The sequence below is a fragment of the Microchirus variegatus genome, assembly GCF_963457635.1.
Source record: "Microchirus variegatus genome assembly, chromosome: 4".
NCBI lineage: Eukaryota > Metazoa > Chordata > Actinopteri > Pleuronectiformes > Soleidae > Microchirus > Microchirus variegatus.
The window spans coordinates 10270836-10282869 of NC_139805.1; the positions used below are offsets into that span (position 1 = coordinate 10270836).

At 37.9% G+C, this 12034-nt stretch overlaps 1 protein-coding gene across 1 annotated transcript; it reads right to left on the reverse strand.

The window, feature by feature from the left end:
- Positions 1-2549: 2549 nt before the first annotated feature.
- On the reverse strand, positions 2550-10145 carry LOC310925764 (FYN-binding protein 1; the record flags this gene model as incomplete). The annotated part of the gene is made up of 16 exons (XM_083887780.1): positions 2550-2587; positions 2682-2719; positions 2941-2974; positions 3109-3271; positions 3447-3489; positions 3611-3668; positions 5083-5099; positions 5207-5357; positions 6777-6939; positions 7033-7171; positions 7737-7765; positions 7881-7918; positions 8036-8091; positions 8386-8500; positions 8992-9610; positions 10074-10145. The coding sequence occupies 16 exons, from the start codon at positions 10143-10145 to the stop codon at positions 2550-2552; spliced, it is 1773 nt and encodes a 590-aa protein (XP_083743906.1).
- Between the last annotated feature and the right edge of the window lie 1889 nt (positions 10146-12034).

Below are 12034 nucleotides of genomic sequence, written 5' to 3' on the forward strand. Positions count from 1 at the left end.
TTTGTCTGCAGCCCACACACACACGCTCTCTGTCTCTGTCACGACGGTAAACAAAGAGAAACTAAGAAATTGTGTTGATTTTGTGAAACTCAGCTGGACTTTGAAACAGGAAGCACCTAAAGTAGACCCAACTAGATGATTACCGAGTAAAGAGACAAAGATGGTGTACTGCTGCCCTCCTCAGGCGGTAAAGTAAAACTACAAATGTGAACAGAACTATTACTGTAATGTAAGTGAACGTAACTATCTTTATCACTTATGAACATAAATGCACACAAATCACGTACAGTCTGAACCCCGGTAGAAACCTCAGACATCTGATCACACTTCCAGTAGACGCCTTTAAAGGTGCATTATGTAACTTTTGGTGGGTTTTGTACTGATATTGATACTTAAGATATATGAAATATGGGCAATGAACGGTTTTCAGTAATGTTATTTATTCCCATCTCCCAGTCCGTTTCTCAATATCCATCCTTGTGCGTACTTATCCGTACTTGTGTAATCCCGTAGTTGGCGAGTATGTACTCCAGTCGTACTTCTCCAGTATGTACTTGAGAAAGGGCCCCGGTCTCTCTCTGTGCGTCTCCCAATACATTCCCCAACATTGGTTCCTACCCATTTCAGGTTTATTGTCAGACATGTAACATCACTCTAGATCAGGGGTCACCAACCTTTTTGAGACAGAGAGCTACCTGAAGGGTAAAAAATAATATGGAGGGCTACCACATTAACATTTTTTTTTTGTTTACCATTTAAATGATTAATATTATGCATTCAACTGCATACACATTCATTCCAGTGCTTACTCCTAACGATTATCAGTTTTTATAAACAATATCAAAGATATTTTACTGAGCGATCATACGGATACATGCAAGTGAGGTGAAGTGAAGTGAGTCCGCGGGCACCGTATTGGCTGCCTGCGGGCTACCAGGTGCCCGCGGGCACCACGTTGGTGACCCCTGCTCTAGATTGTCTTCTTCTTTATCCTCCACACGAGGGAGCCAACTCTGTATATAAAATTATATATACTTTAGGCAATATCCATGCTTTTTACAAAGCCTGTCATCTCCTGCTAAAGTTTCTACAAACCAGCCAGAGTTTCATGTTTTAAAGTGGAAACTTAAGAAGAACAGCTCGGCACACATTGACCTGAACATTTTTCCCAAATTTGCGCCCCAAAATATTCAAAAAGGTATTGTAACATTTCTTGGTATTAAATATACCACTTCCTTTACAACCACCATATTTTATCCTAGGCTTAGTACCAGAAGCCTCATATCACTATTGAGAAGCCTTTTTGTGAAAGATGATCACAGTCTCGTGGCTGAAGACAAAACCCCCACCATAATATCACAATGGAGGGTTAGATAAGTTTATAACATGTAATACACGTTTACAATTAAAAATAGATTTATTCTTCTCCTCTTTTTTGGTTAATGGTACATTCGTAATATTACTTACTTCATCTGATTGTTTATTTTCTTTCTCTTCTTCCAAATTATTAATATTAAGTGGCACCATTTCCTTTCGTGTACCTCACATGTATCAAACTCAAGGCCCGGGGGCCAGATGTGGCCTGCTACGTCATTTTATGTGGCCCACAAGTGATTAATTGGTCTTAAAAATATGTGTTAAAATAGGGCTATGCTGCTTTAAGGCGTGCGTTGACCATGAACTACATTTCCCACAATGCATGGTGATTGTGTGTTTGACAGCCCTGATGTACCTAATTATCAGGGCCGGCCCAAGGCATAAGGGAACTAAGCCGCTGCTTAGGGCTCCGTGACCACTGGAGGGGCCCCCAAGTTTGGATTGGTGTATTTTATTTAGAATTTTTCTCCCCATTTTAACCAAAGCTTTTACACAGTTTTTACATAGTTGTCAGATGTGATTATTTTACTTTATATTTTATTTATAAACCATTTTTATAACCTTGTTCCTTGATATTTATTTGTTTCTTTTATTTAATGCTGTGTTTTTTACATATAAAAGTCAAATCTTTGTATTACAGGAGTGTATTATGATTCCCCCCCAAAGATTGACTGTTATGGACTACGTCTGGTGGCACGTATGTCTGCTTTACACTCTTGAAAGTGTGATTGTAATATAAGCTGCATATAAGAAATGAAGAAGACACTTAAAGGCCACTATAGTGTGAGCTGTTGTAATCTGGAGTCTGACCATTAGATGTCACTTATTCATACACACCGGATCATTAACTGTGTTTAGTCTTGCATAATATTGTATATTGTTTTTCCCCCCAGTTCATTTATTTTGCTCCATTCATCTGTAATCCACATTCCTCCTTCAAGCTGATTAAACCTAAACTAATTCTTTGTCAGCAAGCCATTCTTTCTTATTAGTATTTTACTCAGAAAACAAGATGAAACAGAACAAAAACTTTATTTATTTTAAGTTATCTCAGTGGTCAAGCAACACAAATACATAGAAAGCTACAGTAATAGTGTGTTTATTTTCTATACAAGCAGTTTCACAGACAAAAACCTATGTGTGTGTCGGTGTTTTTTCTTCAGTTTGAAACGTTAATAGTCAGTGTGCGGAGAATCATTGTCATAGACATCTGAAAAAGGAAGGAAACCATTAACTTGGGATTTAAATACATAAAATGCATATATAATGTAAATTCATAACATGTGGATGCAAAGATAACTCACCACTAGGATGGTCAACATCATCGTATATGTCTCCTTCCCTACAGGAGAAGGTTGATTTTAATTCATTTTCACTGGTTAAATATTAAATAAATGTAAAATCAACAGACAGAAGTCAAAGACAACCAGAAGTATTGATTTAGGAGATTTCTTTCCCAAATATTGAGATGTTTACTTAAAGGAAATTCAGGTAATAATGGCAATAATGCATACAGCATATACCGTATATAAAAGACTCACAAGCAGATGACAATTCACTTACATTGGAAGAAGAAGGGATCTGGCCACATATCCATCTGTGAGATGCAACACAAAACAGAGTTTTATGTTATTTCATTATTATTGTATCAATTATTGCCAATTATATGAGACAAACACTCATGAGTAAAGGTTTTTTTTAATTTTTTTTATAACTTTGGTGTTTGCATACATTTTCCAAACCTGTTGCGGCACAGAGCTTTCTTGCTATTGGCGAACTGGATGATGTCAAGGACTTCTCCGTGAGACACAAGCAGATCTTTACCTCCTGGCTTCTTGATGATGCTGTTAGGATCCACCATCATGGTGTGCAGCACTTTGAACTGCCCTTCATACTGTCGAGCAACAGATGACAGTGACCAGGTTTTGGCATTATTTAAAAAGCACATTAATGTTATGCATCATGTTTGCGTTGTATGTGGTGTTCCTCAGGGATCAGTCGTAGACCACGCTCTCTTTTCATAAGGTTCCTTTATGGAGAAATGATGTGATAAATACAGTGATACTGACCTTAAATTTTTTTCTTAGTTCCTTCTCCATTTTGGGATCTATGCTGAAAATGATATCAATTTCAGTTTTCAGCAAAACATCATTGTGACACTACAGTCTTGATCAACCATTAAACTAAACATTTCTGCTTCCTTTTAGTGAATAGATCAGAAAAGAACAGATACCCGATTTCAGGTGGTGGTGGGGGGAAATCCTCCATTATTTGAACATCATCATAATCATCTGAGGACAAAACAAAAATATGAAGTGAAACAAACGTTTTGATCCTATTTGGTTTTTGATTTCTATTTCCTTTTTATACAAATGTACGCTGCTTATGATATATTAAGAAAACCATGTTGGCCAATTTATCTTGATGTGAGACAGACTTTTCCACTTGGAAACTGACGTTTGAAAACTGTTCACTATGCTGCACCAAAGTTAGTTACTGCCCTTTATGCCTACTGGCATGTAGGGCAGCAAAAAAAGGATTTCCACTCCTGTCTGTTTTGGGCCAGTGTCTTTATAGAGCCCCAGGTGTGATGTAGGGTCCTCGACTCTCCCTCCACCGTCCTGAACCCACAAGTCCATCGAGAAAATTGTGAGGACACAGTTTGTGTCACTGAACTACACTACCTTTTTTCCTTTTGGGGTCACTTAGAAACGTCCTTATTTTTTAAGGAAAATCACTCCTTTTTTTTAATTAATCAGAAATACACCCTATACATTGTTAATGTGGTAAATGACTATTCTAGCTGCAAACGTCTGTTTTTTAATGGAATATGTACATAGGTGTATAGAGGCCCATTATCCACCAACCATCTCTCTAGTGTTCTAATGGTACATAGTTTTTACTAATCGTGTTAGAAGGCTATTGGATGATTAGAAAACCCTTGAAAACCCTTGTGCAATTGTGCAAAATTATTATTTTGAATAAAAAAAATCATTATTTCTAATCTTGTCAATGTCTTTACAATATTTTCTATTCATTTTGCAACTCTTTTGATGAAGTGTGACTTTTGATGGAACACCAAAAAATTGTATAGGTGACCCCAAACTTTTGAACTGTAAATCCAAATGAAGAATTTAAAATACTTAAGTCACAAAATAACACATTTAAATGTACTCATATATAGGTAGCAGTGGATGAACAACTCATATTAGCTGTGATGTTAAAACACTGATTTTATCTGTGGACTTTGGTGCAGGAGAGAGTGGTTGACAAACTTCAAACTTGATTTTCCAGCCAGAAAAGCCAGGCTAATATCTAGAATTTTTTTTTTTTTTTAAGATATGGAAAACTTACAGGCATACATTTTATTTGGTGGGGGTTTTGTTAAAGTGGCTGAAATCTGTTATACCTTTACCTTACTGATCTCAAACTGGTTCACAGAAACAATGGTGCACTTGGTGAAGTCAGTATCGATATTGTATCAATATGTCATACAACTAGTCATTATTTATCTATTAAATATAGAAAAAAATAAAGTAAACATGAGAAAACATATGATCCATTTAAAGCTATACAGTAGGTAAACTGAGTTTCATAGTTTGTAAACTGAGTTGTCATTGAAGACAACGTTTCTGCAAAGTTTCAGTTAGCTGGGTATTTATTTTGAAACAAACGGAGTCAAAAGCATGCTTTGTTGGTTCTTACCGTCTTCTTGAGTCATGCTGCAGATGAGAGGAAACACAAAGTGCATGTTAACTGGCACAGATTCAGAAAAAAACAAGAGAAAACCAGAGTTCATATGCAGCAGGATGAGAATGACGTGCTGTACCTGTCTCTGTGGTTGGAGTCCATATTAAACATGTGTGGGGGGTCAGGAGGAGGTGGAGGTAACGCCGATGTATCTAGTTTTTTGGACTGCAGCACTTTGCGCTTCACTGCTTCGTAGTCAATGTCCACACACGTGTTGCTGATATATCCATCTACAAGCACACAAGCATATGGATTTACTCTTTTTTTTTTTACCGTACAGTACTTAACAAATGTATTAGACCATCTGTTATAAAAACGAGAAATCTTTCAAAACGTTATTTAAAACTAAAAATGTTGTTGAATTTACCTTTTTATATCCACATTTGGTAGAAGTCAGAAATTAATGAAGCACATTCAACCACGAAATACTAATGTTTCTGTTCAGGAATGCTATAGTAATAAACTGTAATTTGACATCTTAATCAAGGAATAATAATGTGCTTTACTATTTTTAGCATTTGAAATACAATAACAACATTAAAAATATAATTTTGGTTAAAGAGCTTCGACAGACTGGTGTATTAACCATTACAGAATAATAAAAAAATAATTGTGATCATCATGATCAATATTGTTAATTTAAAGGGCAGCTGGGGCTTTGGGTGGTGGTCTAGTACATTTGTTAATCACTGTATGACATACAAACATCTCAACATATGACATATCATTACATTAACACATGACATACTGTACAACATGCAGTACTGTGCTTATGTCTCAAGGCACCGCCAGCGTTGTCGTGATTATGTCTGTCAAACATGATCATTTGGATTTCAAATACATGTGACTGAAAGTTGGTGTTATATATCAACAAACTCATTTGTCAACAAAAATAAAAAATACTATTGAAATGAATCTAAAACTAACTGAACTAACTATAGCACCATGGGCAGGTTGTGTACTCAGGCAAAGAGAAAACTGAATAACCACGCTGGGTTTTGATGTTTATTTGATCCAGTTACACAAACAAACAAATGTTTTGTCTCTTCTGCTCTGGAAAAAAAAAAAAAAACACCACCCAGGTGCACTGAAGTCTCCTACCAGCTTTCTGCCTTCATACTTTTGAGTGCCCCCCAGTTCCCACGGTGTATCTAATGAAAACATTACAATCGACATAAACTATCAAAAAATAAAAGTATTAAGCAAAGCAATATTATCAATAACAAAATAATCTATAATAAACAAACTATTCTATGAATGACCACTATGAACCAAAACTAATAACTAGCTCCAACAGGATTTGTTGACATGAAATAGTGGGACAAACTCTGGTTTTAGCAGTAACATTAAGAAGGGTCCGACTTTTCCTGCATACTTGTTTCCCATATTTGCTGGATGTGTTCCAATAAAGAAAAATAATGATACTGAACATACTGAACATAAAATGTCATAAATGAATGAATTGGATATGATCCTTCTCAAGTTTAGTATCAGTTGTAGTTTATGTGTAGTATTTTAATCTAGACACAACAAACAGATCTAAAGATTAAAAGCTTTACTTTCTGACCTTCACGGCTGAATTAAACACTGTCCTCTGTGGCTCAGGGTAGAAGGTGGATTAAATGAGAGGAACTCAAAGCAAAACTCACAGTCTCCATGTAGAGAACGAGCCAACCATCTTCCTCCAGGGTTGTCCTTCACTCGAATGATATCCACACTCTCTCCTTGTCTCACATTAAGGTCTAGTTTTCCTCCTCCCTGCCAATCGTGTCGGACCTTTGCTGTATGCAGAACCTCTGTGTCCCCTTCCAACTACACATGGGATGGATAGAAAACAGTTGTGAAAATATATATAATATAAAGAAAACACAGGGTTTTAGTGGCCAAATGCTGTTTGTTTCTTACCAGAAAGTTCTTCCTCAACAGTTTCTCTTTTTTCTGTTGCTCTAGCTTCTCCTTCTTGTCCTGCTCCTGATGCCTTATCAGTTCTTTCTTGTTCATCTTCTCGACGTTCACATGGACCTGCTTCACCTGCACCTGGTCCCTATGAAGGAGCAACATAACCTTTATCACACATCCAACAAAAAAAACCAAAATTTCATAGCTTTCTATTAAAACCCACATGTATCTTTATCATCACTCATTTTTATTTACAGTGAAAGCTCAATCACTGATTAACCAGGATTACCAGTTGACTGATGACTCATGCCTTTCACTGTTTCAGTTTGACCCACATTCCACCACCACTCAACCTGTTTCTCATCACAGTATCCAGAATTGAATGTGTGTGTTGAATCACAAAAAGAGCTCTTAGTTTAGAAGTAAAAACAAAGCCACATGAACATGCTGTTGACTTTAGAACTAAGAGCAAATAGGGAGACACTTTATTATTGGAGGATAATTCTTCAAATATTTGGAAAAAAGGTGTCACCGAATTAAATAAATATAAATATCCCTTAAAAAAGGCACATTTTCCTCATTGTTGTTGTGTTTTTTTCTTCATAAAAGATGCCACTGCAGTCATTAATTCAGTTGAAGCCACTTTCTATTTTTGATCTACAGTACAGACACAACAGATACAAAAAAGTAAAACGTTCTAGTGCACTTACTCGTCAATAAACTCGTACACGTCGTCATCCTGCAAAAGAAAGAAAACAAAACTCAGTGTTTTTCCATCAGTGACATAAAAGTTATTACTTTTCTTCTCTGCTGACAATGAATGAAATTTAACTGTGTAAATAATATACACTCACCTCGTTCATGCAGTGTAAATCGTTGTCACTCGCAGACTCTGCAAAGTCACGCAATAAAAAAAAAGTCTTTAAAGATATGAAAGACTTTGTTCCAAACTATTTCAAATGTCTTTGTGTTTGAAGAAGAAGAAAAAGTGAATGTGTGTGAATTTTACCAGTCCTCTCAAAACTTCCAATGTCGTCATAGGTTTCCTGGTTATCGGCGATGTCTCTGCAATTCATTATGCAAAAATGTTTGTTTGTTTGTTTGTGTTTCAGAAATTACTCACTTCTCTTTGCTGCATTTTCAGCAGCCACAAGTATCATTTAAAGTGACTTTGTTGTTCATCATTTTAATACGTGATAAGTGCCTTGTGTGATTTATACTCCTGTGAGTATTTTACTTATTGTTTTTTGCATTATTAAGATTATTGTTATTTACAGTAAATTGGCATTTTAATGTGACATAAAAATATTTCTTTTTAATTTAATAACACCAGCATGTTGTAAACAGGTAACTACTCACACAGAAGCGATCTGGCGCGGCAGCTGGCTCGGTTTGTTGGATCGTTGTGGTAGTTTTGGAGGACTCAAAACTGTCGGTAGTGACATTTTTCTTCCTGATGAACTCGGGGAATCTGCTGAAGGGAACCAGAGAGAACGGAAGTGAAACAATGTTTAAAGTTTTGTTATATAAAAAAAAATGAAGCCCCCATAATTCTCTGATATTTAATGTTTGTTCGGTAGCACTGAGATTTTGAATTAGTTAACTTTCCAATAGCAAGCAAATTAGATGGAGAAATAAAACCGACACACAAGTCGTAGAACAGGCTACAGTAGACAGATCTGTTAATGTCTCAACCCTTAATCTGTGACACATTAAACCACAGAGTAGAACGACTATAGTTCTTGCGTGTGATAATCATCAATCTTGTAATTTCTTCAGCCACTCTTTATTAATTTGTGATCATTTTGAACAAAAAGAACCACAAGTGTCTGCTTCTCGTCTGCAAAGGCCCGAAATAAAAACGTAATTTTCCAACCAGAGAGTTATCAACTAAGAGGGTTATAGATGAAATGCATTTCACATATTACAAAACAAATGGACGAATAAAAAGACAGAGACACTCACTGTCGATTTTCCTCACAGAGGGGAGAGCAGGTCCTCGGTTGATCCTTCTAAAAGGTTCCAGGTTAACATTTGGAGGCCGTTTAGGCTTCAGAGGCAGACGTCCTTCAGGAGGTAGAGGCTTCCTGAGCGGCGTGACCTCGCCTATGCTCCTCTGTCTGTGCTGTTTTTGACGGAGATGAGGGGTGGATGTGGGGGTAAGTTCAGGACTCTGAGCCGGGATCAGAGCTGGTTTGGTGCCTGAGGGCCTCTGGTTCCTCAGCATCATGTTCTGCAGCATCTCGCCTGTCTGCTTGACCTTGTTGTTGTCTGTCAGTTGGATGGATGCTCTGACTCCAGAAATGGGAGGTGGCTGAGCGAAGGAAAGAGGTCTGGAGGGGCTGGAGGAGGCCAGTGGCTCTGCCTTTGGAAACCTGCTCTGTCGCAGGCCGGTGAAAGGAGGAGGAAAACTCGGAGACAGTCTGTGATGAGCCATGTCGCTCTCCATCACCGGGACGATCGCTCTCCCAAATCCAGGCCGTGGAGATTTTGGGGAGCTGCTGTCTCTGCTGCTGCTGGTGTCTGAGGCGCTGGCCTTGTTGTTGAAGCGTGCTCTCAGAGCCTTGACATCAATGCTCTCCTCCTGAAAACACAACACAAGAGCACAGACTCAAAAGTGCACCTGCTCCGTCTCTGAAGCAGGAAGTTAGCAGTAGAGCACTGCAGAGCAAGGCACACTCCCCACGCTCAAAAGCACACGCTGCTTCTCAAAAGCCTCTGAACAAAGTAAACCTTCTCTGTGCAATTTCCTGGTAGTTTTGATCTTCACAGAGGTGACAAATCCCCACCAACTCCTCACAGCAATCCAAACCTCGGAAACTGCAAGGTACAAATGCATAACTGCAGGCAGCAAGTCATAATATCATCAGTGCCCACGCCATGGCGATATGATGCAGAGGCTGATATTGACAGTAAGATGACGTTTTTTCCCAGGAACTACACATCTATTTCAGCAGGACAACACTAGGCCACAATATACATGAGATACAAGTGTGAGTCTGCTTGACTCGCTCTCCTGCAGTCCAGATCTGTCATGAAACACTGACTGTTTCAATGGGTGACTCTGGACTGTTGAGCAGCAAGTCTTGTTTAGAGCAGGAAATGGACAAACATTCCATGATGCAAAGCTGCAACAATGAGTATCTCCATTTTCCAGATGATTACAACGTGTAATTAAAAGAAAAGCTGGGGTAACCCAGTGGCTCTGTGTGTTGGAGGCAGACATTTTTTTTTTTTTTTATGACTTTATTTAAGGCATTTTCAGATATACAAACAAGAACTTAGATACATACACATACAAAAACAGATATAACATTACTCATTAACATAATCCCATATTACCCTCCCCGTGTTCCCTCCCACAGGCCAAGAGTGAAAAAAAAAAAAAAAAAAGAGATCCAGAGATACTGTAGAAGCATGACATTAATAGACCAGTCAAACAAACAGATTGACAAAAGAAAGCATTTAAATAACATGACATGTTACAAATTTAACTCCTTCACATACTCGACAAAGGGAGACCACACTCTGTTGTAAGGAGGCAGACATTTTTAAACAAAAAGAATTAACAATCTGTCCTTTTTGTCTGTTAAAGAAAGATTAAAGTGGATTAAAGTGGATTAACAAAATACACACAGATAAAATAAAAGAGGCAAGGTTGAGATGGATTGGACGAATATATTGGATTTCTTATATATCAGGTGAGATGACCTATGATGGAACCTCTGGAGTCAGTGATGAGTTATGATTTTATTGAAAACAGCTCGGATCCAAGGAGAACATGAGACACCTGAACAGTAACTCATTATCGCAGATCCTGGCAAGCAGTTTGCCAGGTCTGATACTTGAGATATATTATCCGATGCCTGGCACCTTGGTATCTACGGAGGGAACCTTGAAATGCGTCTTTGCGTAAGTTATGGCTGCTTATATTGAACACCAGGTCTGGTTATAAGAATATATAATAATATATAAGATTAGCACTTTCTCTCACAGATTAAATTAGAGAGTTTCTGGGCAGGAGGAAAAGAGAAACGACAGAGAAGATTCACGGATGTTGTGAAGTAGGACATGAGGACAGTTGGTCTAACAGAAGATGACATAGGGATAGGACAAGATGGAGGCAGATGATCTGCTGTGAAGACGAAGGGAAGCCGAAAGAAGAAGAAGTTTGATGAGTGGCTACAGCTCAACTATCACTTCCTCCAAACTCAAGGGGTGTCAGTTACAGGCATGCGGGCCAGAACCCGCCCACCAGAAGTACCAATCCGGTCCGCAAGATCAATTTGTGTAAACTACTTTTGTAAGAAGGCTGCAGTTCCTTTGAGAGCTGGGCAAGTGCACGAGCAGCCACAGCTCCAGCCCTGGAGGTCACATCTCCCTGCACTTCAAGCTACATTGAAGATAATCTAACTACAATTATGTAGTTATACATACAGTAATTCCTGCATTTTTATTTGCTCCCACTTTAGTTTCAAGAATACTACACTCTTAGAAATAAGGGTTCCAAAAGGGTCCTTCTACAAGGGTGGAGGTTCTACCTGGAACCCTTTCCCAATGAAAGGGTTTTTCAAGGGTTCTTGGTAACACTAATGGTTAAGAACCATTTTGATCCAGAGAACCTTTTAAAACCCCTTTTCCTGAATAAAGGGTTTTAAAAGTGTTCCCTCCAAAAGGGTTCCAGGTGGAACCTTTAGAAAAAGGCTCTACCTGGAGCCAAAAAGGGTTCTCCTATGAGGACAAGCAGAAGAACCTTAGATGGTTCTACTTAGCACTTTGATTGATAAGAGTGTACATAGATGTGTAGTAAAATAATTTCTACAATACTAACAAATACTAACATTTTTAGTTACAGATACCTGTGTTTTTTTTTTTACCTTTGTGGATCCACTCTTATTGCTGCAATGCACATGTGTAAATAGTAAACTTAAGCATGACATTTTCAGGTTTTTCATGATATATAATTTGTATAATATACTTATCATTAAATGTAAAGGAAAACATTGGA